The sequence below is a fragment of the Lepidochelys olivacea genome (genome assembly GCF_965140295.1).
Source record: "Lepidochelys olivacea isolate rLepOli2 genome assembly, chromosome: 9".
NCBI lineage: Eukaryota > Metazoa > Chordata > Testudines > Cheloniidae > Lepidochelys > Lepidochelys olivacea.
Genome location: NC_140419.1, coordinates 61,314,749 through 61,342,191, shown reverse-complemented (window position 1 = coordinate 61,342,191; position 27,443 = coordinate 61,314,749). Strand labels below are relative to the sequence as shown.

The 27,443-nt window shown below is 53.6% G+C and overlaps 1 protein-coding gene across 1 annotated transcript in view; it reads right to left on the bottom strand.

Annotated features, from left to right (window-relative positions):
- XPNPEP2 (X-prolyl aminopeptidase 2) overlaps positions 1-26,588 on the bottom strand; it is a 37,916-nt gene extending 11,328 nt beyond the window's left edge. Inside the window, exons 1-16 of the mRNA XM_084639644.1 lie at positions 26,337-26,588; positions 16,256-16,329; positions 15,607-15,717; positions 9,716-9,779; positions 8,436-8,540; positions 7,900-7,986; positions 7,512-7,658; positions 6,956-7,057; positions 6,145-6,226; positions 5,345-5,540; positions 4,364-4,453; positions 4,124-4,233; positions 3,222-3,299; positions 2,646-2,717; positions 2,311-2,371; positions 1,711-1,780 (exon numbers count right to left, since the gene is read on the bottom strand). Of these exons, the coding sequence (XP_084495770.1) occupies positions 1,711-1,780; positions 2,311-2,371; positions 2,646-2,717; positions 3,222-3,299; positions 4,124-4,233; positions 4,364-4,453; positions 5,345-5,540; positions 6,145-6,226; positions 6,956-7,057; positions 7,512-7,658; positions 7,900-7,986; positions 8,436-8,540; positions 9,716-9,779; positions 15,607-15,717; positions 16,256-16,329; positions 26,337-26,385 (1,498 nt within the window). The 5' untranslated portion in view covers positions 26,386-26,588. The remainder of the gene's footprint in view (positions 1-1,710; positions 1,781-2,310; positions 2,372-2,645; positions 2,718-3,221; positions 3,300-4,123; positions 4,234-4,363; positions 4,454-5,344; positions 5,541-6,144; positions 6,227-6,955; positions 7,058-7,511; positions 7,659-7,899; positions 7,987-8,435; positions 8,541-9,715; positions 9,780-15,606; positions 15,718-16,255; positions 16,330-26,336) is intronic.
- Positions 26,589-27,443: the final 855 nt, after the last annotated feature.

The window sequence follows — 27,443 nt, the reverse complement described above, 5'->3', positions numbered from 1 at the left end:
TGGCATAAACCAGAAAATCTCTGAAACAACAGCATGGTGTGCTCCAGTGGTCCAAAGAAAAATTAAAAAAAAAAAAAATCGTTGTGGATCTTAAGAGACTCAGTGAAGCAGTTGTAAGAGAAACATATATCCTCCCAACTAGGGTTGCCATATTTCAGGTTCCCAAAAAGAGGACACTGCCAGAGGGGAGGTGTTGGAGGGGAAGGGGGAGCTGGAGATGGGGTACAGTTGGGGGTGCTGAAGGGGGTACCTGCAGCGGGGGTACTCACTGGAAGTGAGGGGCAGTGTCACTCCCTGTCACGGTGGCAGGGCAGCTGGCACAAGCCCAGGATGCAGCAACAAACGTCAATCAGCGCCTCCCTGCAGGACCCCCTCCCCAGGGCTAGGACACCGCCTGCGTGGGCAGGATCCAGCAGCTGTGGCTTGCAGGGGAATGGACCAATCAGCTGCAGATGCAGAGGTGGGACCAATCGGAAAGCGGACCAATCGAGGCTCTTTCTGAGCTGCTGCTTGTTTGCTCTGCAAAACCCCTGGACATTGCCTGTTATTTTTAAAACCCCCCGCCCCCCCAGAAGAGAAAGGAGAATCAAAAAAGAGGCTGTGTCCAGGGAAACCCGGACGTCTGTAACCCAACTTCCAGCACTGGGTAACTTCCCCCTCAAAGTGAAAGGAGGTACAGTATTCTCCAAGCTGAATGCCTCGAGCAGATTCTGGCCAGTTCCTTTAGCCAAAGACAGTGCTAAACTGACTTCACTGATCACACCCTTTGGGGGACTTTGCTTTTGAATGTTACCTTGTGGGATTCCCAATGCACCTGAAAGTTTCCAAAGAAAGATGGCAGAACTGCTAACAAACACAAATGGAGCTGTAGGTTTCATGGATGTCATTATGGGTCTTTGATAGGAGAACACAACAAATCCCGCAACCAAGGTCTCAGCCTAATCAGTCACTCTGGACTGAAGCTAAACAAGGAAAAGTGCATTTTCACCTACCCTAAATCAAGATTTTGGGACAGACAATAAACAAAGATGGAATCAGTCCTAGCCCTGAGAAAGTAGAACCAACTGGAGAATAGAACGCACCAACAAATGTACCAGAACTGAGATGAGTACTGAGGATGGTACATTGCCCTGGTCAATACCTACAAGACCCTTCTGCAGAGACAAAACCTCCAACCGAACTGTTAAAGTCCAACACATCTTGGCTGTGGGAGCCAAACCAAGAAATTGCCTTTAAAAAGGTAAAAGAAATGATCTCAACAGCTCCAGTTCTCACGTACTATGATGTGCTCACAATGCTCAGTGCGGAGGCAAACAAGCTACAGCCTAGGTGGGGTACTATTGCCACAACGTGGCTCTGAGTGGAAGCCAGTTGCATTTTGCTCTCTCACACTTACAGAAGCAGAAAAATGGCAGGCACAGATTGAAAAGGAGGGCCTGGCAAGAACATGGGCATGTGAGAACTTTCTCAGATCTCTGTGGACTGGATTAATTTACATGGGTAACAGACCAAAAACCCCAGGGAACCCTCATCAACAGAAAACACCTGGATCAAGCACCACTGAGATGCCAGGGCTCTTGGGTGGGTTGATCCATCTGAAAAGCCAACTATGCCCCAGAGCACTGACTCTCAGGTTCTCCCCGGCCTTGTTCTCAGCATGGGGCGCAGCCAGTGATCCCAGGGCAGGGCTGTCCCCAGCTTGGCACCTACCTGACGTTTCGGAGGGGAAGACGAGCCTGGCCAGGTCGATGTTTCCCATCAGCACTCGTGTATATGCTTCCTGCATAGGACAGAACAAGTCAGGGGCCACCTGCAGCACTTGTCATGGCTGCAGTGATGGCAACGCAAGGGGGCAGGGTGTCCATGCAGACTCACAACCCCTCTTCTGCACGGCATCAGAATTGCTCCGCTGCGGGCCCTATGGCTGCTAGCAGCTAATGGAGACTCTCCTCTAGCTAGGTGGTGGCGCCTGTGTTTCTGTAGCAGGGGAAGGTGGGCGTGTCCCAGCTGGCGCCATGAAGTCTCAAGTCTCAAGGTGTGGTGTTACCGCGGCTGTGAAACTCAAGCTGGCTGTGGATTTGAACAGGGTGCTGTCCTGTCCTGCTGCCTCTGGGCCCTCCAGGGGCTGGTGTCTGGGAGCCAAGGGATGGAAAGAGGAGAGGGCCCTTATTACTGACACAGGCAGGGAGTGGGGAGCCCTTGCCATCCCCCCCACAAGAGGTGCACATCAGTCCAGGACTGTGGCAGATGGTGCCTGGGACCCAGCCACAGGCCAAGGGCAAGGGGTCCACATAGGGGCATGCTCAGTACCTTCTGGAAAGGGGTGGGCTCTCCCCAGTGGACAGTCCGGGTTATATCCGTGGTTCCATCCCTGCAGCAGAAAGAAAAGTCAGCAGCATCCCCAGGAGCCGGGCCATGACTTTGTGAGCCTGGGACTCCCCGCCTGCAGAGCACGGAGCCGGACAGAGCAGCTCCTGTCTGTCCTCCTGCCCGCTGTGGGACTGGAGGGGCACTGGGCTGGGTACACCCTGGGGGAAGGCATCTCAGTGCAACCACCATGGTTTGCCTCTTTCTGGACATGGTTAGTGCTGTTCTTGTGGGGACAGAGCTGGGGCAGCATGAACATGAGGCCAGGCCATACGCACAGATATTGCCCTCCGGAGTCCGACAGGTACATTTCATCCACAGACAACTTTCGGCTGCTGATGTTGGATGGACTGAAAGGGAAAAACCCCACAGTAACCAAGAGATTCCGCTAACAACCCCAGTGGACACCCCGACAGCCCCCTCATGTACATGCTTGCGTACACTCACATATGTGCTCACATGCTACGGCGGGCCAGTCCGAGGGCCTGGAGCAACAGATAGAAATGGGAAAGCTCTGCAGGTCCCCTCCCCCAAGAATGCCCCCCCTCCTCACCACAGCATTGGAGCACCCCACCGTGCAGCAGCAGGGCCCCCCACGTGCCATGTGTGCAGTGGGGAGCTGAGAGGAGCATGGCATTCAGCTCTGAGAGGGCTGCAGCTGGCTCCCCTCTCTAGGGCAGGAAGCCCCCACTACCTGGGCCCAGCTCCTGGGGCAGTTCTGTCTCCTGCCCTGCTGGCTGAAAGATTCCTGGTCCCGTGGGCATTGAGTGTGGGGGAGGCCTCGGTTGTGGAGGGCGCCAGGGCCTGTCCCAGCGGCACTGATCCCGTCCCTGGAGAGGCTGCTCCGCTGGTACCTGTAGTGGGCGAGTGCTGCGTTGAGCCCGCTGGCAGAGATGGTCTCAAAGCTGGTGCCCCTGCAGTGCTCCTTCTCTCTGGAAAGGAGAAAGGAGCCCGGGAATGGGGGAGGGATGAGACTGTGCAGCCAGGCCCCTGGGGGTGAGGAGGGGGCAGTGTGGCTGCCTCCAGGGACTGGGAGGGCAGGGGACATGGTTGCGCCCTACAGACTCAGGAGAGGTCAGAGCAAGCCCTGGAGAGGGTGCAGATGGAGTGTGAGGAAGGATAATCTAGCTGGACCCTGGCAATTGGTTCTCTGGTCTCCCCCCTCCCCTCCATCCCCCTCCCTGCCGAGCCATGCATTGCTTCTTCCTCTTCGTTCCCAGTCTGGGGGGTGGTCTGGGGAAGGGAGGACACAGCAGGCTGGGGCTCACCCTGACCATCTCCCCCCCACACAGCTCCCTGGAGCCTGCTCTCCCCTCAGGCGGTGTGTAGCTGCCAGGGAATGGAAGGGTGATCAGCCTCTTTCTTCCAGTGCTCGGCTCTAGGACACCATCAGACTTCAACATCGCCTCACCACTAGGGGGTGCTGCTGATCTATATAAACCCGGCCAGTGGAATGCTGGCCATGGGCACCCTAATGCTTGCCCTGCCCGCTCTCCATGCGGCGCTGCCTAGCAGGGCACAGGGGTCTGCAGGCATCCCTGTGTGGCCGTGGCCATGCCCTGCTCACCGTCGGGGTCAACAACACAGAGCGACTCCCTCTCTGGTCACTAAGGGCTCGTGGGGAGCATGGGCCCCAGAGCCAGATCCTGCCCCATGGGCCCATCTCCCACAAGGCCTGTGGCTCAGTCAATGTCCCATGGGGCGGGAGTGGGAATTGCCAGGCTGGAGCCCAGGCAAGGGTCATGCTCGTACTGACCTTCGTAGCTTGTCCACATAGCGAGCGCCGGAGAATTCATCCACTGACCCCTTGGGAACGTTCTTCTCCAGCCAGAGCAGGTATTGGATCACGGCCACGGCATCCCGCACCTGGGGGCAACCCACCAGGAGCCTGACTCTCCCAGGTGAGAGAAGCACCAGGCCCTTCCCCATGTCAGCCAGTCCCCACTTCCGGGCCAGCCCCTCTGCAGAGGGAGAGCCAGCTCCTGCCAGCACTTACGTGGGCCACTCTCAGCAGCGCCTGCTCCTTGGCGTTCTTCACTGCCTTGGTCATCATCACGGGGGAGTAGCTGCTTTCCACAAGCTTGTCCTGCAATGGGCAGGATGGGCCAGGTGTCAGCCAGCCAGAGGAGCGTGGCTGGCAAGCGTGGCTGCCCCTGAGTGCCCTGTGCGTGCTGGGAGCAGGGGGACGGTTATTCCCCTGAGCTGCTGGCACACAGCAGCCCAGCTGGGGCCAGTGGCGGCTCCAGGCCCTGCACTTACCACCTGGCAGAAGAACTGGCTGGTTTCTGGGGGAGGAGGTGGGGGGCGTGGGTGGTGAGTCACACACCCAGGACCTCTCAACCCCTCCTCTCGCACACCTGGGGCCTCTCAACCCCCCTTCCCTTGCACACATGGGGCCTCTCACCCCCTTCCCTTGCACACCCAGGGTCTCTCAACCCCCTCCCCTCACACCTAGAGCCTCTCACCCCCCCTCCCCTTACATACCCAGGGCCTCTCAATCCCCTCCCCTCATGCACCCAGGGCCTCTCAGCCCCCTTCCTCTTGCACAGACAGGACCACTCAGCCCCCTCCCGTCACATGTCCGGGGCCTCTCAACCACCTCCCCTCACACATCCAGGGCCTCTCAACCCCCTTCCCTTCACACACACTGGGCCTCTCACTCCCTCCCCTCACACTCATGGGGCCTCTCACCCCCCCTTCCCTCACATACCCGGGGCCTAACCCCCCTTCTCTTGCACATGCTGGGCCTCTTCCACCCCCCCCCCGAGCTTTGCACACGCAGGCACATCACTGCTGTCCCCTTCTTGCATGCCAGCTCCTTACATGGGTAATGATACCCCTGATGCCCCTCACACAGGCAGATTAGCCAAAGCCACTTCCAGCCCGGGGCTGGCTCAGCCTGTCCTGCAGATGCAGAAGAGAGGAGGTGGCAAAGGCATATCCCCTTGGCACTGGGAGGACTGGGGCCGGCGCTTACCTGGGGGATCACTCCGTAGAGCCCATAGGTAGTGTATTCCGTCCCAATCCAGACCCGGACGTCTCCCTGGGCATAGGCCTGCACCCTGGCTCGCACCTGGTCATACTCCTCCACCTGCACGCACAGGGGCCCCGGGCACTGTGCTCTCAGGGACTGCAGCGCCTCCGTGCTCAGGCGGCTGCTGTCCACAAACAGACTGGGGGGAAGGAGCACCGGGCTGGGCTCAGCTGTGGCCTCCACCACTGTCCAGCAGCAGCAGGCCCAGCACCCTAGATCAGGGCTGGGGAGGGAGTGGGGCTGGAGCCTGAACGCTGGGAAGAGAGCCCAAAGGGGATTGGGGAGCCGGCCCAGTCCCCAGAAGATGCACTGGGGCTCAAAGGAAGTGGGGAGCCAGTTCTTGGGGGACATGAGGGGGCTCAGAGGATGTGGGGGAGCTGGTGCCCAGGAGATATGCTTGGGCTCAAAGGGGGTGAGGAGCCGATCTGGTACCCAGAGGGATTGGGGATGTGGGGCCAGTCCTTGGAGGATTCATGGGCTCAGAGGGGATGGGGCAGCTGGTACAGTCCCTGGGGGAAGTGCTGGGGCTCAGAGGAGTTGGGTGAGCCAGTCTGATCCCTGGGGGACACTCTTGATCTCAGAGGGGCTGGGGGAGCTAGACAGGTACCTAGAGGACATGTTGGGGCTCAGAAGGGATGGGGAAGCCGAGGGCCAGTCCGCAGGGGATGTGCTGAGGCTCAGAGGGGCTCAGGGAGCAAGCCCGGGCCCCAGGGGAAGTGCTGGGATGGGGAGCTGCTCTGTACCTGATGTCTGATGTGGTCAGCAGTGCGTAGGAGTAGAAGACAGGGTTGTACGAGATGTCATCTCCTCGGAGGTTGAAGAGCCCTGTAGGAACAAAGGTGTTACAGACCCTCCCTTGCGCACCAGGTTGCCTGCCCTGCCCTAGTGTTGCTCCCCGCTGGGTTCCTGGGGCAGTGCTGGCAGAGGGTATGGGCACGAAGTGACACTAGAGTGGTGCCATCTGTTGGGATGGGTGAACAGTGCCCAGCACAAGGGGCCCTGATCTCACCCCGTAACAGTGAACAGCCAGGCCGGGCAGGCAGTCTCAGCTTGGTGTGGGATGCCCAGCAGGGAAGCTGCTCTGAGTGGTGCTAAGGGCACTGAGGGCAGCTGTTGGTATGCTGGGAGGGTCTGAGTGGTGCTGAGGACACTGGGGGGTTTGTTGGGGGGCTGGGAGGGTCTGAGTGGTGCTAAGGGCACTGGGGGCGTCCGTTCAGGTGCTGGGAGGGTCTGAGGGGTGCTGAGGACACTGGGGGGTTTGTCGGGGGGCTGGGAGGGTCTGAGAGGTGTTGAGGGCACTGGGGGCTGTTCAGGTGCTGGGAGAGTCTGAGGGGTGCTGAGGGCACTGGGGAGCTGTTGGGGGGCTGGGAGGGTCTGAGGGGCACTGAGGGCACAGGATTGGCCGTTGGGGGGCTGGGAGGGTCTGAGGGCACTGGGGGGGGGCGGTGCTGGGGGCCTTGGACACCAGGGCTGCCGGCGAGAAGCCAGGGGTGTGGGCTGAGGCCATGGTAGGGAGGGTGCAGTGGCAGGATGGTCCTGGGCCACAGCGCTCACAGGCTGTCTCCTCCAGAGCCGACAGCAGCACTGCCGTGGGGCTCCTGTAATGCTGCTCCATTTGCCTCCGGATCCCGGACACTTTCTCCTGCCAGGTGCTGCCTGAAAGGACGGGGGGGTTGGGCATGAGAGTCAGGTACACGCAGGGCCCCATGCGAGCCCCTGGCTCATCCCTGCCCAGCTGGAGACCATTCGTTCCTCCAAAGCCTGCCCTGGCAGAGGGCTCAGGGCTGGCCAGGACTCTCTCTGCAGCCTCCCAGAAATGCTGTGCCCTCGGCGAGCAATCCAAGGACCTCCCAGCCTGACCCAGCCCAGCCAGACTCCACCAGGGGAGCCCAAAACATCTGGAGAGCTCCGGGGAGCACAGGCACCTCCCTGGGGCCAGCTGTGTGCGTGGCACTTAGACATTTGCCTTCCATCAGCACGAACAGGTACACGCCGCCGACATCCCAGCATGCCCAGTGGCATGCAGGTGGTTGCTCTCCAGTGTCACCAGCAGGGGGCGCCAGGGAATGGGCTCACACGCCACACCTACCCGCAGGGAGCAAGTACCTACCCGTGAAGGTCTCTGGCAGGAGGTAGATCTTGCTGGTGGGCAAAGGAGGCCGCTGCGTGCCCCAAACCAGGTCCACAAGGTTGTCCTCGATGGGAACCAGGGTCCTCCTGGAACCCTGCAGAACGCGGGCATAACTGTTCCAGAGATCTGAGAAGGGATGCAGCTGTCAGTTAGGCTCAAAGGTATGGTCAGTCTTCTGCGCCCTCCACAGGCACTGCTCCGGCCAAGGTTTCAGGGGGGAGAGCCAGGGCAATAGGAGCTGGGCTGCAGTGTTAAGCCCCCCACCCCATGTCCTAGGCCTTAGAGGGCAGGTACTGTGGAGTGGAATGGGGGGATGGAGGCTTGGCTCCTCGGGGCAGGTAGGAGACACAGGGAGCAGGGGTGATACCGATGGAGAAGAGGAAGGGATCCAGTCCAATGTTCTCGCCAGCGGGAATCTCTTGGAGCAGCCACTCGCCGATGGTATCAGTCCAGACTGCAAGACAGGGCATAGCACAGTGGCACGCGGGTTCTGGCGGGGGACGGGCAGGCTGGGAAGGGGGAGCAGGGCCCGGCACGGAGAGCTCAGGTGACTTGTGTGTGCCATGCCTGGAGAAAGGCTCACAGCTCTGAGTGTCCATAGCTGATGGGCTGCCAAGCTGGTTCTGCCAGGAGCCCAGGGCTCTGAGTCACTGCTAGACTGGCAGCCTCACGGTACCAGGGGCTGTTGTGTGCCAGGCCGGGTTTGCCCGCAGCTCTGGAGACCAGGGCTCCACAGTGAGAGGCTGGGCTCATGGTCCTGGGACTCCCCAGCACTGGGCACTCATGGCAGCTTCTGGGCACAGAAAGGCCACTGAGGCCCTGAGACTGAGGGCGGCTCTGGGACTGGAGTGGGCAGCAGAGGTCGGGCTTGGCACAATCTCCCTGCCCATTGTGGCTACTGACTTGTCTTCTGCAGCTCCCAGTTGCAGTCCATCTGGCGCTCAGCCTGGGTCCAGTACCGACTGTCTGTCCACAGAACCGCCTTCTTCGTTGTCACCACCCCAGTCCCTGAGACAGGGGAGGAGAAGGCTCATTAACCCGGTTCCAGACACTAGTGGTGCCAGTTGGGGGTGCTGTGGGGATGGAATGCCCCTTCCAAGGGGGTTGAGGGAGGACCCAGAGGGGGCCCTGTTGTGGGGGTGGGGAACGGAATTTGCTCCCAAGGAGTCTGTGAATTGGTGCCGCTGGCAGGCACATCTCACTGCCCCTCCCCTCCCAGAGGGGCTCTTGTCAGGACAGTTGCTGGGGTGGGCGACTCAGGCAGGGACCCGTTAGCCCCGGAGGCTAGTGCATCACTTGCTCTTTTGCTAATGCAGGGAGGGGCTTGCGTGGCATTGCATGCTGGCCTGTTCTGCGGCTTCGCACAGAACAAATGACCCACCTTCCCAGCCTGCCTCTGCGGTGATGGCAGTGGGCAGCAGGATGGTGCCATATGCCATAGCCCCTAAGGGATGGCAGGGACCTCAAAGGGTCACCTACCCCCTCCCACTGCGTGGGCTTCTCCTTGTTGGGACTCCCACCTGCCTCCAGGGTAACAGGGACATGGGAAGTACTTGGTGTCCGTGATGTGCTCACCGGTCCCCAGGGCTCCTTGCCCTGCACCAGCACATGCCCACCTTTGCAGTGAGGGATGCTATAACCTCAATGCAGTGAGTCTGGCAGGAAAGCCTGTTCCCATGGCTCTGCCTGCTGCCCATCAGTGCCCATCCTCAGCCCCCTTCCTCCTCCAGACATGGCCCAGCCAGACCCAGCCAGCTGGTTCCAGGAGGCCCCCATAGCCTCAGCAGTGCATGGGCTGGCTTCCCCTCGGCAGCTCGGAGCCCCTCTCTGGCTAACAAGGAGCGCAAGGGCTGGCTGATCCAGGGTTTGTGTGCTACGGAGGGCGAAGGTCTGTCCAGAGCTAAGTCTCACTCACCCCACCTACCCTGGCTGGGACGCAGTCAGCTGGAGAGCTTGGGGCCTGGTTATTTTGTGTCCGGGGCGTGGGAATGACCCCCCTGAGGATCAGGGAGAGAGCACACAGGGAGAGGCACCTTGTTCGGAGGGGGTGCTGGGAGGGGATGGGCCCACCAGGGGCATAATGAGGGTGCAGCCTGGCTAGAGAGGCCTGTGGGGTGGGGGATCCACGAGTGGGGGAAGGGAAGGTGAACGGGAATGCAGACAGGCCGTGGGGATGCACTCACCTGCAGATCCCGTGAAGCCACTAATCCACGCCAGCCGTGCATCCCGCTCAGCAATGTACTCACTCTGGGACACAGAGAGACACGGCATGACAGTGCATGCCTGCCCCCTGCCACACGCAGAGAGACGCCATCACAGTGCATACCTACTTCCCTCATGCAGAGACACACCATCACAGTGCATGCCTACCCCCCCACGCAGAGACACACCATCATAGCGCACACCTACCCCCCCACAGACACGCCATCACCACGCATGCCTACCCCCCCACACAAAGACACGCCACCACAGTGCTCGCCTGCCACACCACTCAGAGACATGCATCACAATGCACGCCTTTCCCCCCATGCAGAGACACGCCATCAAAGCGCATGCCTGACCCCACCTCTACGCAGAGACATGCCATCATAGCATACACCTACACCCCTCATGCAGAGACACACCATGCCAGTGCACACCTGCCCCCCTGTGATGCAGTGGGGATTTTCCCTTGTTAATGTTGTATGTGAGCCTATGTGAGTCTTACTGTTTTGCATGAATGCTGTGTGTGCCTCAGTTTTCCTGTGTATTGCACCAATGTCTAGGTGGTGGGAATAAGGGTGTGTGACTTTTGCGGGGGCTGCTCAGCTGCCTACATGGATGCTATGGCCTCCCCTTCATAACCTGAGACCCCGGGGGCGGGGATGCAACCAGGTGACTCTTGGCCCGGGAAGCGAGACAAAGGCCAGAGGAGGAGCAACGGGCAGGGCAGGGGCCAGGCAAGTTGGAAGCGAGTTGGCTGTCTTGGGGTACAAGCGGAGGGCCAGAGCCCTGACTCTAGGCTCCCCTCCCCCCAAGATGGACTTGGCTGAAAGTCACTGATTTCTGTGCTAACAAATTCTGTTCTATGCCAGGGATTTCCCTACACCCCCCCAGAATTCCCCAACACCCCCCCTCCCCAGTTTTGTGAACTAGTTACATGCAGTGTTGCCAATGTAGTGATTGTTTGGAAATTTGAATTGAAATTGAAACATTAATATTGTACATACTTTAAAAGCATATAAAAAGCGGGGGTTCTCAAACTGGGGGTCGGGACCCCTCAGGGGGTCGTGAGCTGTCAGCCTCCACCCCAAACCCCGCTTTGCCTCCAGCATTTATAATGGTGTTAAATATATAAAAATGTGTTTTTAATTTATAAGGGGGGGTCGCACTCAGAGGTTTGCTATGCGAAAGGGGTCACCAGTACACAAGTTTGAGAACCGCTGATATAAAATGTATGATAACATACGTGTATCTGCAAAAGTATAATACATTTGAAAAGTATGAACATAGACTAGCTTCCTTGTACAGCTGTTGTTTTTTATGACAATGCCAGTGCATTCAACAGTGATGTTGGCCAACCTAATAATTTCAAATTATGATTTGTAAGCAAAGTCTAAATGAGTTCTCCCTGACAGGTAGTGATGAGCTGGGGGCTGGGGGGAAAGGCTTCAGGACCAGATTGTATTTGCATTCACACCTAATCTACCTAGGTATCCAGCAAACAGAGCTGTGTTGCCCAAGCGATAGATTTTGGCTGGGGTTGGGTTACAAATCACTTGAATGCAGGGGGTAATGAAATGTTGTTGTTCTTATTGTCTGAGCAAAGGGCAGTAGAACTGTACTTAGCCTGTGCTGATTGAGGGCATCAAGAGAGAGGGTGGGGACAGGTGTTTGGCTTGATGGTCTGCCTGAGTCACAAGTACTATTTGACCTGCCCCTCTCCACTGTTTAAAGACAGAGCTGATTAGGCTCCATAGAGAGTCTTGTTTTAAGTGACCACTACAGCTGAAATCACTGATAATCAGGTCTAAGTGCTTAGACCTGCTGTGGGACAGGGTTTCTGTGGAAGAGACGGCCCAGTCTGCACTAGCAGCGAGGTTCCCCACTGAGAGCTCAGATGAAATCACTGAGAGCTGGGTGGAACTCAAGAGACCAACTCTCAGAGGTCACAGTGGCAGGTGGCAGCAGAAGGTGACAGCTCAGGGCCATTGGTAACAGATCGATGGAGTGCACAGTGGCACAACAAACAACAGTGGCCAGAGCGAACAGTGAGCAGCTGGAGGAATGAGCAAGGTGCCTTCTTGCCCCCAACCTCGGAGGTGAACTCATGTGAAAGCACCTCTGAACTCTGAGTCTCCACTGACCAAGGACAACACTGGTGAGTGTTAATGAGGCTGTTAAGAATACTGGAGACACAACACAGTTCATGCGAACAAACATGGCTGTGGCATCATACTTTCTATTTAAGCAAGAGATACCACACACTACAAACTGGAGGCCAATGTTAAGTGCATTGTCACTTGTTCATCCTGAAGTTGAACACTGGTCCTAAACAAGGCCAGCAAATGCTCACTGTCTTTCTGCAAGAAACTCAACTGACTGGCTAGAAGCACGTGGTGCAACAGTGAAAGACTCAACAGTTGAAAAAGTGTAGAACTCTCTCACCACATTCAAAAAATTCACATACATGGCTGATGAATGCACAAATGCAAATGGGCATCAAGTATTAAGTCATTGTGTATGTTATCTTGATGTCCGTGGTAGGCCAGTAGATGTATTTCTAGATGTTCAAGTTATAGAAGACACATTGCCTGCATCTGTGACAACCTACATCTTAGAAGAGTTAAATGCTTGTCACTTGGACCCCAAACAGATGGCTGCTTGTGCATTTGATGGACCTGCAAACTTCTCTAGAAGACATGGTGAAGTATAAGCTTTGCTCAGAGAAAAGTGTAACCCAAATCTCTCCTATGCAAACTACAGAGGCCATCTACTCCAACTAGCACTAGTACGAGCTGCAGACTCTTCAAAAGACATTTAAAAAGCTACAGATTTAATGTCTTCATTAGATTCTTTTTTCAGCAAGAGTCCAAAAAGACTGAATATCTTGGAAAATACAGAAGATATAGAAGATACACTGGGACTGAAATTCAGATTAGTCCAACCTGGGAAAATCCTTTCCCTGTCTCTTGGCTGTTGTCTTAAAATTACTCCAGCCATTATTACTGGCCTTGGAAAGTATCTACCAAGATGGGATGGATCTAAATAGTGAGGCTGGTGGATTACTTTTGCTACTACGTTCAGAGAAGACTATTGCTGTTCTCTCTCTTGTAAGTCTACTGTTCAAACTACTTGGGTCATTAAACAATGCCATCCAGGCATCTGCTACAACAGTAGCAGATCTTTGTCCAGCAATAGAAGCTACATTTGGATCAATCAGAGAGCTATCCATTGAAAAAGTACTGGAAGAAGCAAAGACTTCAGTCCAGAAGTTGAGTAATGAAGGTATGATGAATGATGAAACATGATGAAATGATGAAAAAGAACGCTCAACTGTACTGTTGTGACTGGGAGTAACAAGAGATGAATTCCTACTTCCTTCATCCCAGGAAACATAGCACAAAGATTGGGTCAAGCCACTAGTGATGATAAAAAAGAAGTTGAAGTCAAATCTTCATTCGTCATATGATATTCCACTCTGTGTTCAAATTCTCTATTCTGTCCTGAGCACATGGCAGCCCCATTGCTAGTACTGCCTCACTCCACTCAACTGTCGGTGTTTTATAGGACTGAGATCTGTAAAAGCTACATAGAGGTTGAGTAGAATCTAGAAGTCGCTGTTGTAGATTTTTAAGAATCTAGTCTGTGTACTTTTTCAGTTGTCTTAACAAACACTTCTTGTCCTCTTCACTTAAGGATTCAATATATATTCAATATTGAATTTTCATCATTGAATAGAATTTTGTGTTTTGAAAGAAGTTGCCTTCTGCCTGATCATGTGAATGAACTAATGAGCATATCAACTGAAGGAATGGAAGTACCGGACAAACAAGAAGACACCAAAGATGAACGCATTGCATTCAAGAAGTTCATTAACAGAGTTGTGCGAAATTATAACAAGAAACAAAGAAGGATGTAGACGTAGTGCTTCATAGAAGGCTTGAGTAGCCAACTTTAAATTGTGTGATGATTTTAAAATATAAGTTAAATCTAATAAAATGGTCATGAAACATTTTTCAGTTTTTACTATGGTGCCATACAGCTCACCTTCACCCTCAGGGTCTCACCCCTCATCGGCCCTGACCCACCACCCCCGTAAATTCGAACAACCTCCCCTAATTTAAATTCCTGGGGAAAACACTGTTCCACGCTGTATTCCTATCAACTGATAAATCTTCTGTTTTACTGGCTGGCTGAGAGTCACGTCTGACTGTGGAGTTGCGGGGCAGGGCCCTCTGGCTTCCCCAGGAGCCTCGCCCAGGCAAACTCGCTGCGGGAAGCGCACAGTTGGAAGGGGATGCTAAACGCTCCAAGGTCAGACCCAGGAAGGTCGAAGCTGTGTAAGCTTCTTGCTCTGGAGACAAGAAGGCTCCCCCAGAGTATTGGCTTGTTTCATATGGAGTAGTTTCAGAGCATCTCCCTGGTGACTCCATGACACCCCCATGCAGAGACACCCCAGCAAAGCACTTGCCTGCCCCCGCAGAGATACGCCATCACAGCGCTTGCGTGCCCCCACAGACACCCCAGAACAGCGCATGCCAGCCACCCCACGCAGAGACATGCCATCCCAGTGCATGCCTGCCCTCACCCCCCACGCAGAGACATGCCATCCAGTGCACACCTGTCCCCACCCCCCACGCAGAGACATGCCATCCCAGCGCACTCCTGCCCCCCCACGCAGAGACACGCCATCCCAGCGCATGCCTGCACCCTCCACGCAGAGACACGCCATCCCAGCACACGCCTGCCCCCCCCACGCAGAGACATGCCATCCCAGCACACGCCTGCCCCCCCCACGCAGAGACACGCCATCCCAGCGTATGCCTGCCCCCCACACAGAGACACGCCATCCCAGCGCACTCCTGCCCCCTACGTAGAGACACGCCATCCCAGCACACGCCGGCCCCCCCCCACAGAGACACGCCATCCCAGCACACGCCGGCCCCCCCCACGCAGAGACACGCCATCCCAGCGTATGCCTGCCCCCCACACAGAGACACGCCAACCCAGCGCACTCCTGCCCCCTACGCAGAGACACGCCATCCCAGCACACGCCGCCCCCCCCACACAGAGACACGCCATCCCAGCGTATGCCTGCCCCCCACACAGAGACACGCCATCCCAGCGCACTCCTGCCCCCTACGCAGAGACACACCATCCCAGCACACGCCGGCCCCCCCCACACAGAGACACACCATCCCAGCACATGCCTGCCCCCCCCATGCAGAGACACGCCATCCCAGCACACGCCGGCCCCCCCCCACAGAGACACGCCATCCCAGCACACGCCGACCCCCCCCACGCAGAGACACGCCATCCCAGCACACGCCTGCCCCCCCCACAGAGACACGCCATCACAGCGTATGTCTGCCTCCCCCCAAGCAGAGACATGCCATCACAGCGTACACTTGCCCCCCAAGACACCCCAGCATAGCACATGCCTCGCCCCCACAGAGACACACTATCATAGCACCCCCCCACCCCCCCGACACCCCAGCACAGCGCTGCTGCCCAGGGATGAGTGCGCTGAACAGTCTGGACACTGGCAGACAGCAGCTGCCCAGTGGGACTCTGCCCTACAGTCCCTCCCACTAGCAAGGCTCATGGTGCCTGGGGGGCAGGGGCTGTGCACCAAGGGGAACATGATCCAGGCAGGGGAAAGGGGCAGGTGTTTGGGCCAGAAGCGCTGGGCCAAACAGCTGTGCTCCCAGGGACAGGCAGCGAGGGCCTGAACCACAGGCAGGCACTGTGCAAAGGGTGCCTATTCCTGATCAGGGTGCAGCAAATGCTGGGGCCCCTGCCCCGGGGAATGGAGGGTGGGGGAGACCCTAGGGCAGGACAGAGACCTGGAGGCTGGCAGCCTGAGCCTTACCATGTGTGCATCGGTGGCTGGGATGATGTAGGCACTGATGTTGTAGAACTGCATGCGTTGGCGTAGGGCATTTAGCTGTGCGCTCGTGTCCGTCACCATGGGGGGCAGGAACTGAGGTCACAGAGAAACACACTAATGAGGGGCCGATCCCCGGAGCAGCCCTCCGCCCTCCTGGCCTTCCGTGGGGGCCCTGCACTGCTGGCATGGAGAGCAGGAGTAGTGAGGACGTGCAGCTGTGCTGACCACTCTACTCCTGTGTGCTGCCAGGCGGGGCAGCATGTCATTGAAACCACCCAAGGGCTGGCTGGCTGCTCCCTGGGGCCCATAACAGATGGCCCTGGCAGCACGTGGACCCTCTGACGTGTATTGCCTGCACTCGGGGCAACGGGGCTCAGAGCTGAGCACAGACAGGACAGAGACAGTCTTCAGAAAGGCAGGGAGGTGCCCCTGTGTTGTAGGGGGCTCGGCTTTCTGTTCAGCCGCTGGCTGGCTGCCCTTTGGCTACCCTGCCAGGACATGTGGATCCCTTGCTTTGCACTGAGAAGCAGGGAGAAGGCTGGAGGCAGAGAAGGGCAGAGAGGAGGGAGAAGGTCTGGGCCCGAGAGAATCTGGCTAGTGGGGGGTACAGTCAGGCCGGGGAGGATCTCACCGGAGGGGATGTAGTGCAGTCTCTGATGTCACTCCGAGCAGAGCTGCTTTGCTTCGGCCATCCCATGGCACAGCCTAGGAGCAAGGGAGAGAACCACGTCAGCAGCTGCTAGGATGTGCCCCTCTCCCTGAACCACTGAAATCCCTCCTCCTCGTTCCCTGCCATGTGTTCCTGGTGCCCCGTAAGCCCCAGCGCTGTGAGGCCAGACCTCTCTTCCTCTGCAAAGCACGGCTGCTCAGAAGGCCATGCAGAGACAAGGAAGATGCCAGTGCTCTAGCAGTGGGCTTATGGGGCCCAGAGCCAAGAAGCAGGGCCTATCTCCATGTCACACTAGTACGCGACAAAGAGCCTGGTTGTGAGGAAGACTTCCCCCAGCCTAGAGACAGTACAAAGCCTGTGCTGCAAACGCTGGTGATACTTGATGCTTTTCCTAAAGCTCCACCTCCTGGAGTCCTATGAGTTTGGAGAATCTTAGCTTGTGCTTTGTAAGATATAGTATGTTCCCAGCCCATGTGGTTGTGGAGAGAAGCCAGACATCATTGGCCGAGTGCAGCTGGAGGACTCAGAAACCAGGAGGTTTACATTTATTATTGTTTTAAATCTCATGACTTTTCAGCCAATCTCATGATTTCCTGACTCCAAGTTTTTGAGTGCTTGGGTTGGTGACACTCAAACCCAGGATTGGCCTGGCATCTGATCAGTCTCTACCACTGCCCCCTGCAGAAGAGCAGAAGCAGAGGCTTTGTTCGCTCCCCTGCCCTAAAGCAGAACGCAAGCCTGGTGCCCAGCATTCAGCAAATAGCAAATTCACTGAAAAATGCATGTTTCAGGGTCCTGAACCTGTTCAAGAATTTGCATTGAATTCAGCCAGTCGTTTCAGCCCCAAAAAGAAACATTTTGGAAATGCTGACTCAGTCTGTTTTAACAATATCCATTCAAAGCGACATTTGAAATGCTTTGTTCAACCTGTTTTTCATATAGTCAAGAAACCAGTTCTCACTGACCCAAGGTTTTTTTTCCTGTTCAACCACAAAACCCCCAAATCAATGATTTGCTCAGCCCAAGCGGAACAGAGCTGTGGCCTGAGCAGGGGGCAGTACCTGGGACAGAGCACCTCCTTGGGCCCGGCTTCGGTGTCAGTGTGGCACCCAGACTCACCTCGGCAGCAGATTGCTTTCTGTTGGACGTGACCAAGTTAGACTCCAACTCCAAGTTGCTTAAATATTTTAGCATCAGGGTGAAATGTTCAGACGTTGCTGACTGTAAGTGAACTAGGTACGTGGGGTAGGTTCACACAGTGTGTGTGTGTGTGGGGGGGTGTCTGTGTGATGCATGTGTGTATACTAGGGCTGTCAAGAGATTAAAAACATTAATCACGATTAATCGCACGATTAAAAAAAATAATAGAATACCATTTATTTAAATATTTGTGGATGTTTTCTACATTTTCAAATATATTGATTTCAAGTACAACACAGAATACAAAGTGTACAGTGCTCACTTTATATTTATTTTTTATTACAAATTTTTGCACTCTAAAAATAATAAACAAAAGAAATAGTATTTTTCAATTCACCTCAAACAAGTGCAGTAGTGCAATCTCTTTGTCATGAAAGTGCAACTTACAAATGTAGAATTATGTAAAAAAATCACCCGCATTCAAAAACAATGTAAAACTTTAGAGCCTACAAGTCCACTCAGTCCTACTTCTTGTTCAGTCAATCGCTCAGACAAACAAGTTTGTCTACAAGTTTGTTTACATTTGCAGGCAATAATGCTGCCTGCTTCTTGTTTACAATGTCACCTGAAAGTGTGAACAGGCGTTCTCATGACACTGTTGCAGCCGGCATCGCAAGGTATTTATGTGCCAGTTGCGCTAAAGATTCATATGTCCCTTCACGCTTCAACCACCATTCCCAGGGACATACGTCCATGCTGATGACGGGTTCTGCTTGATAATGATCCAAAGCAATGCAGATTGATGCATGTTTCATTATCTGAGTCAGAAGGTTGATTTTCTTTTTTGGTGGTTCGGGTTCTGTAGTTTCTGCATCAGAGTGTTGCTCTTTTAAGACTTCTGAAAGCATGTTACACACCCTGTCCTGATCAGATTTTGGAAGGCAATGCAGATTCTTAAATCTTGAGTCGGGTGCTATAGCTATCTTTAGAAATCTCACATTGGTACCTTCTTTGCATTTTGTGAAATCTGCAGTGAAAAATTAGAGGGAACACTGATGATGGCCCAGCACATGCTGTTTGTTTTAAGAACACTTTCACTGCAGATTTCACAAAATGCAAAGAAGGTACCAATGTGAGATTTCTAAAGATAGCTATAGCACCCGACCCAAGATTTAAGAATCTGAAGTGCCTTCCAAAATCTGATCAGGACAGGGTGTGTAACATGGTTTCAGAAGTCTTAAAAGAGCAACACTCTGATGCAGAAACTACAGAACCCGAAAAAAGAAAAGGAGTACTTGTGGCACCTTAGAGACTAACCAATTTATTTGAGCATAAGCTTTCGTGAGCTACAGCTCACTTCATCCGATGCATACTGTGGAAAGTGTAGAAGATCTTTTTATACACACAAAGCATGAAAAAATACCTCCCCCCACCTCACTCTCCTGCTGGTAATAGCTTATCTAAAGTGATCACTCTCCTTACAATGTGTATGATAATCAAGTTGGGCCATTTCCAGCACAAATCCAGGGTTTAACAAGAACGTCTGAGGAGGGGGGGGAGTAGGAAAAAACAAGGGGTAATAGGTTACCTTGCATAATGACTTAGCCACTCCCAGTCTCTATTCAAGCCTAAGTTAATTGTATCCAATTTGCAAATGAATTCCAATTCAACAGTCTCTCGCTGGAGTGTGGATTTGAAGCTTTTTTGTTGTAATATCGCAACTTTCATGTCCGTAATTGCGTGACCAGAGAGATTGAAATGTTCTCCGACTGGTTTATGAATGTTATAATTCTTGACATCTGATTTGTGTCCATTTATTCTTTTACATAGAGACTGTCCAGTTTAACCAATGTACATGGCAGAGGGGCATTGCTGGCACATGATGGCATATATCACATTGGTAGATGTGCAGGTGAACGAGCCTCTGATAGTGTGGCTGATGTTATTAGGCCCTGTGATGGTGTCCCCTGAATAGATATGTGGGCACAGTTGGGAACGGGCTTTGTTGCAAGGATAGGTTCCTGGGTTAGTGGTTCTGTTGTGTGGTATGTGGTTGCTGGTGAGTATTTGCTTCAGGTTGGGGGGCTGTCTGTAGGCAAGGACTGGCCTGTCTCCCAAGATTTGTGAGAGTGTTGGGTCATCCTTCAGGATAGGTTGTAGATCCTTACTAATGTGTTGGAGGGGTTTTAGTTGGGGGCTGAAGGTGACGGCTAGTGGCGTTCTGTTATTTTCTTTGTTAGGCCTGTCCTGTAGTAGGTGACTTCTGGGAACTCTTCTGGCTCTATCAATGTGTTTCTTCACTTCCGCAGGTGGGTATTGTAGTTGTAAGAATGCTTGATAGAGATCTTGTAGGTGTTTGCCTCTGTCTGAGGGGTTGGAGCAAATGCGGTTATATCGTAGAGCTTGGCTGTAGACAATGGATCATGTGGTGTGGTCTGGGTGAAAGCTGGAGGCATGTAGGTAGGAATAGCGGTCTGTAGGTTTCCGGTATAGGGTGGTGTTTATGAGACCATCGTTTATTAGCACTGTAGTGTCCAGGAAGTGGATCTCTTGTGTGGACTGGACCAGGCTGAGGTTGATGGTAGGATGGAAATTGTTGAAATCATGGTGGAATTCCTCAAGGGCTTCTTTTCCATGGGTCCAGATGATGAAGATGTCATCAATAACCCGAACCACCAAAAAAGAAAATCCTTCCCCACTCTGAACTCTAGGGTACAGATGTGGGGACGTGCATGAAGGACCCCCTAAGCTTATTTTTACCAGCTTAGGTTAAAAACTTCCTCAAGGTACAAACTTTGCCTTGTCCTTGAACCGTATGCTGCCGCCACCAAGCGTTTTAAACAAAGAACAGGGAAAGAGCCCACTTGGAGGCGTCTTCCCGCAAAATATCCCCCCAAACCCTACACCCCCTTTCCTGGGGAAGGCTTGATAAGAATCCTCACCAATTTGTACAGGTGAACACAGATCCAAACCCTTGGATCTTAAGAACAATGAAAAATCAATCAGGTTCTTAAAAGAAGAATTTTAATGGAAAAAAAGGTAAAAGAATCACCTCTGTAAAATCAGGAGGGAAAATACTTTACAGGGTATTCAGATTCAAAATGCAGAGGATCCCCCTCTGGGCAAAACCTTAAAGTTACAGAAAACAGGAATAAACCTCCCTCTTAACACAGGGAAAATTCACATAAAATGAAAGATAAACTTATCTGCCTTGCCTGGCTTACCTATACTGGTTGCAATATTGGAGACTTGGATTAGTATGGGTTGGAGAAGATGGATTTCTGTCTGGCCCCTCTCAGCCCCAAGAGAGAACAAACATGTAAACAAAGACCACAAACAAAAGCCTCCCCCCCCAGATTTGAAAGTATCTTGTTCCCTTATTGATCCTTTGGGTCAGGTGCCAGCCAGGTTAGCTGAGCGTCTTAACCCTTTACAGGTAACAGGAAGTTGCCTCTGGCTAGGAGGGATTTTATAGCACTGTATACAGAAAGGTGGTTACCCTTCCCTTTATAGTTATGACAGTCTCTAAGGTGCCACAAGTCCTCCTGTTCTTTTTGCGGATACAGACTAACACGGCTGCTGCTCTGCAACCTGTGTTTCTAAAAGCTCTGCCCTAGGGATTATTGTGGGCCAGGTCTCTGGCCTATACGATTCAGGAGATCAGACTAGGTCACACTGGTCCCTTCTGGCCTTGGAACCTACGAGTCTAAGGCTGTGTCTACGCTGCCACTTTCAGAACTAAAATTTCTGTTGTTCAGGGGTGTGAAAAAACAACCCCCTGAGCGACAAACGAAAAGTGCCAGTACAGGCAGTGCTTTATGGCCATGTTCCCACCAATAAAGCTACCACCACTCGTTCGGGGTGGCTTTTTTAATCCCTCTCCCCCACCGGTAAAGCGTGTCTACACTGCCCACGTCACCGCGCGGCCGTGCTGTGGCCACGCTGCAATGTGGATAGTGTAGACACACCCTAAGAAAGGGGAATAGTGTTCTTACAGATTCTGGGTTTAAGGGATTAGTCTTGGAACTGAGATGTAAAGTAAGACAGGGAGCCTGCAGGGGCTGAGGAGCGCCCTGGGACAGCACCTGTCCACAGGCAGGAAGATGGGGCAGAGAGAAGTGTATCTCATGGGATACAGAAGGGCCAAGGTTTAGGTAATGATACTGGTTTTGGGGGCTGGGGGATTGGAGATGTCCCCCACACGGGGGATCCTTCCACTCCCCCTGCTGGGGATCTCAAGGAATAGCTTGAAGATGCTCTTCCAAGGAGCACTTCTCCCCAGCTGTGTTGTGTTTCCATGTCATTGTCCAGCTGGCAATTATGAGGCGTGAGCTCTGTGAGCTGTATGGATTTCCCAGCATTTCTGGAACACATAGATTTGATCCCTAGAGAGCAAGACTCGGCTTCAACAACACAAAACTGCACATCAAATAGAAACCGTGCAGTGTCTCACCCTCTAAACACGAGCAGGAGAGTGCCAGGATTGCGAGAGAGAGTTCCTGGAATCAGCCAGAGAGCATGAAGGTGTTTGCAGCCATGAGAAGGAGATTGATTGCAAACAGGGATTCTGGACACATTCGAGGTTTCCAATAAATACATTTTCCTGAATCCAAAGGAACCACAAGCACTTCAGCCCCAAGAGAGGTGCCTGCACGGGAGACCAGAACCGGAGGAGTCAGAGCAAGGTGCAGAAATCTGGAGAGCTTGTGGGTGGTGTAGATGGGAAGGGGAACAGAGTGGAGTCAGGTCATGCTCCATGTACTGGGGGAGCAGAGTGGATGGTTGTGACACTTGGGCTGTAACTTTTCCCTGCTTAGGAATTTATCATGGAAACTAGGTCAAATTAGTTTCAACGAAGAATGTTATGAACAGGTGCAAGAGAACCGCAGAGACACTGGGCTAGTCGGAACCAAACAGGCCACATTGATGTCATCCAAGGACTGCTGAAATGATGCTAAGTAAAAACAGATGATGATGTGGAGCCAAAATTGGGATGTTGGATATTAGGCCTAATTGGGAGGGGCTGAACCATTCCACCCACCCTTCCCTGTGTGGATCCTTAAAGAAAGAGCGTTTTGGGGGGAAAGACAGAACGAACAGACAGAAGAGGAAGAAAAGATGGAGGCTACTGAAGTAAGCTTCACCATCATAGGTACCACCCCCGCCCCCATTTCCTGGGACCCTGGGCTTTCGTCATCCTGCTCCTGAGAGATGTCCTGACCAGATCGAGCCAGAGGGAGGAACCTAGCTGACATCACCACCTCTCTCAGCTCCAGCTGAATTCCCAGCACCTGGCATGACAGTTTTACTACCGTGACACTGTCAAACAAGGGCTTTTCTGTCTAAAATCACCTTTTACAGCAGCTCATGCCCACCTCAGCCAACTTCATCTCTTTTCCCGGAAAAGACAGGCTCTCCCCTTGTATCAGGGGAGGAGGAAGCAGAGAGGAAGCCGGGCACTCGCTGTGTATTTGGGGGCGGGAGCAGAGAGGAGGTCAGAGAGGAGGCTGGGCACTCGGTGTGTATTGGGGAAGGGGGGAGCAGAGAGGAGCCCAGCATTTGCTGTGTTTCGGGGAGGGGGAGCAGAGAGGATGCTGGGCACTCGCTGTGTCTCGGGGAGGTGGGGAACAGAGAGGAGGCCGGGCACCCGCTGTCTATCTGGAGGGTGGGGGATAGAGAGGAGGCCAGGCAGTTGCTGTGTACTATTTACTATGGCTAAACATAAATGTGTCCAAAGAATGCAGACCACATGTACAGGATGGGGGACTCTATCCTGGGAAGCAGTGACCGTGAAAAAGATTTCAGGGGGTGGATAATCAGTTGAACATGAGCTCCCAGTGCTACACAGTGACCAAAAAAGCGAATGCATTCTTGAAATGCATAAACAGGTGTGACGAAGTGGGACTGTTCTTAATGTTTCCTCTGAATAGTGTGGGGGTGCCTCAGTTTCCCCTATGCAGTTCTTAAGTATCTAGGGGGTGGGATAAGGGTGTATGATCGTTGCAGAGCCCTAGAGGGCAGGTATGTGCAGGGGTCTGGACACAGAGAATGGCCAACACCCTGTTTCCTGGCAACTGATGGCCTGGGCCCTTCCCCGCTGCAAGGTGAGAGCTAAAGGGTTGGAGAATAAAGGAATCAGGTGACATTCTGGCCTGGAAAGGGACAAAGCCCAGAGGAGGAGGGGCTGCAGGGGGAGGCAGTTTGGGGCTGGCTGGGGACTAGGAGTGAAGTGCAGACATGGTTGTCTGGCTCACTGCCCCCCAAAATGGACTCAGCTGAGGGGTCCTGTTCTCTGCACCTACAAGCTCTGTATTAGACCATGTTCCTGTCATCTAATAAACCTCTGTTTTACTGGCTGGCTGAAAGTCACGTCTGACTGCGGAGTTGGGGTGCAGGGCCCTCTGGCTTCCCCAGGACCCCACCTGGGCGGACTCGCTGTGGAAGCACATGGAGTGGCAGAGAGGATGCTGAATGCTCCGAGGTCAGACCCAGGAAGGTGGAAGCTGTGTGAGCTGTGGGTCCTGCAGACAGTCTGCTCACAGAAAGGAGACTTCCCCAGAGTCCTGACTGGCTTCATAGGGAGCAGTTCCAGAGCATCGGCGGGGGACTCCGTGACAACAGGGAATCTCGAGTCGGAGCAGAGAAGTTATTTTACCTCTGTGCTGGGCACTGGTGCGACTACTGCTGGAATCCTATGTCCAATTCTGGTGTCCACAACTCAAGAATGATGTTGATAAACTGGAGAGGGGTCAGCCAAGAGCCACAAGAACAATTAAAGGATTAGAAAACCTGCCTTACAGTGAAGGGGCTTAATCTATTTAGCTTAACAAAGCGAAGGTTAAGAGGTAACTTGATCCCAGTATATAAGTACCTCCATGGGGAAGAAATCAATCTAGCGGAGAAAGTTATACCACGATCCAGTGGCTGGAAGTTGAAACTACACAAATTCAGATGGGAAATAAGGCATACATTTTTATCTGTGAGAGTAATTAACCACTGGAACAATTTACCAAGGGTTGTAGTGGATTCTCCATCACTGACAATTTTTAAATCAAGATTGGATATGTTTCTAAAAGATCCACTCTGAGAATTATTTGGGGGCAGTTCTCTGGCCTCTGTTATACAGGGGCAGGGGGCGGGGGCAGGCTAGATCAGAGGTGGGCAAAGTACAGCCCAGGGGCCGCATCTGGCTCTTCAGACATTTTAATCTGGCCCTTGAGCTCCTGCCGGGGAGGGTGGTCCGGGGCTTGCCCTGCTCTGGCACTTCAGATGAGGAGCGGGGTCGGGGGCTTGCCCCTCTCCATGTGTGCTGTGGCTCCATGCAGCTCCCGGAAGCAGCAGCATGTCCCCTCTCCAGCTCCTACGCGGAGGGGCAGCCAGAGGGCTCCCCACGCCACCCCTGCAGCTCCCATTGGCCAGCACCCCCATCCAGAGCCCTCAACCCCTCCCACACCCAACCCCCAATTTTGTGAGCATTCATGGCCTGCCATACAAGTTCCATACCAAGATGTGGCCCTCGGGGCAAAAAGTTTGCCCACCCTGGACTAGATGATCACAATGGACCCTTCTGGCTTTGGAATCAATGAGCCTATGAGCTAGGTAGATCTGCAGCATCATGAGAGGATGGGCAGGGACTGCGATTAGTGGGGACTTGCTGACCAGCATGCCCTGCCTGGAGCGTTGCACCCCCTGTACCATGGTCCCCCTAGAGACTGCTGGAACAGGGCTCCCTTCTGGTGGATGCTTGAGCCATTAAAAAACAAAGGAAATTACTGGACAAAAACATTATTAGTATGAGGTTAAGGTTCAGAGCGTGCCCACAGATTGGTCAAATTAGGGTACAAATCCTCACAAGAATGGGGTGGTTATCAAAAACCAACCGGTAAGCAGCCAGGCTATTCAGAGCCAAGGTAACTTTACAGCGAGGCAAACATATCAAAGCATGCAAATCCACAGAAAAAGAGGGCAAACCACCTTGTAGTGATACTCCAAGGTGATCTGAAATGGAGTCAGGCTTAGCCATTCGCCAAGATCTTCACACAAAGCTAGAATGCCCCATGCACATGACCAACAGCTGTATTCTGCAGATTCGTGCTCAGATACATGGATGACTCCTGGGGCTGCCGTTCCCTACACTCTGCTGCTTACTCAGGGGCTGGTCCTGACAGAGGCCACTCAGCCCAGCACAGGATCGGACCCTGCCAATTCCACATGCCAAGATGCTCTCTTGGCTGAGTTATCGACTGAGTCTCTGCTTACAGAACTCGAATCACTCTGATCTTAGTTTGCTGGGATTTTAATCTTTCTTGCTCTCATAATGTCAGTCACAGCAGGCCACCGGAGCACATCCCAGATCACTTGCCATCTGCTTGTGGAGGTGCCCAGCTGGGCCACTGATCTTCCCTGCATGAGTCCAGGCTGCACTGACCAATACTTTGGGGTTGGAAAGTCCATTGCATATTCCCACAGTTTGTCCTTTAGTCAGTCTGTCATGCAGGGGCCACAGATCAGTGCCCACAGGAGGGACAAGCCCCCAGGGCCAGAAGGAGCTGGAGAACTCTGCTTCAGGTCTGGGGGACAGGGGCAAGGAGCAGCAGTACTATTGTCCTTTCTAAGAAGAAAACCTCACTTGTTTTCTCTGGGATGCCGAGCAAAGAGACTTGTCTTTATTTAACCCTAAACTTCCAACTCAGATCTCAATACCAAGTCAGGCACATGGGTCCCGGCCCATGGCAGCGAAAGGAAAGGCATGGGCTAGACATTCGAGGGGGTGAGGGGAGATTAGATAGATAGATAGATAGATTAGATAGATAGGCAGGCTCAGTGAGAACAACGGTTTGTCCCAGGCTCAGCCTAGCTCTCCATGCTGGTGCCATCTGAATGAAGACTCTCACCAACATACCAGGAAGGAGAAGTATCCAGGCCCATGTGGTCCAGTGAGAAGAGGGCATGTTTCCTTGGCAGTCCGGAGCCTTCTTCTTCCAGGTGGGATCAAAGAGCTGAGGTCTGAGTCTTTGTCTGACTCCCAGTCCCAGTCCTCCTGTCCTGGAAGTGTTACAGCTGTGCCCACGAGACAGCAGGTCCTTAGTCAGCAACAGGCAGAGAGCTAGCTTTCAGATTCCTTTCACTTCCTCTGTCCTCCAGTTCAGATTCTTTCAACCAGATAAAAGCAAACAGATAATACAGCAAGGGACAGGGTCCCAAAGTCCAAAGATCCACCCAAAGTCAGCAGCAGTGACAGACAATATCAGAGAATCCAGCCTAGGCCTGCTCCCCTGGCACACTTCTGGGTAAGGGTGGGGCTTGAAAAGGACTGGAAAAGAAGCAGCATAGGGGCATGTGCCTTGCTTTGCTCCTGCCGGCTCTTCTGAGGGCCTGAAAGGAGATTTGTCTAGCCGGGTGTTTATGCTAGAAAGGTCAGGGATACAGGGTCTCCCTGGAAGTCTCACAGACCCAAAGATCTGGCATAGGGGCATCCTCTGCTCTCAGCTGGCAGGAGTGGGGCACAATCGTTCACATTCAGATGTTTAAGGTCACCAGGTTTACGAAGCCAGGCAAAATTTAAGGGCTTTAAACAACCTGAGTGAAATCCCCTCCCCTCTCAAGTGCTCAGCTTGCAGCTCCTTGGGAGATCATCATCCTGCAAGTTCCCCAGCTGGCCACAGAGCCTTTTAGAAGAAAGAAACAAGGGAGATAAGACCCAAATGTATACCTTAAAGAACAAGCAGCAGACAAACAAACCCCTTCGCAGGCCCTCTTTCTGCATCATAAAGCCACACACAAGGGCACAGAGCCAATTCTTTTCCTTTGCGGCTGACTTTAGTCCAGGCCAGAGGGAGGCTGTGGGGCTCAGGTGGGGGCCTGCCAGAACAGAAGTGCAGGAGACAGATGGACTTTCCTTTCCTTTCCCCAGTCTCCTGGCCTGGTTGGGGCAGAGGAGGGCAGGGCTTGGGCCCCACTCACCCCAGTGCCTGCTCTTACATTTTCCCTCCGATTTTGGTACTTTTTG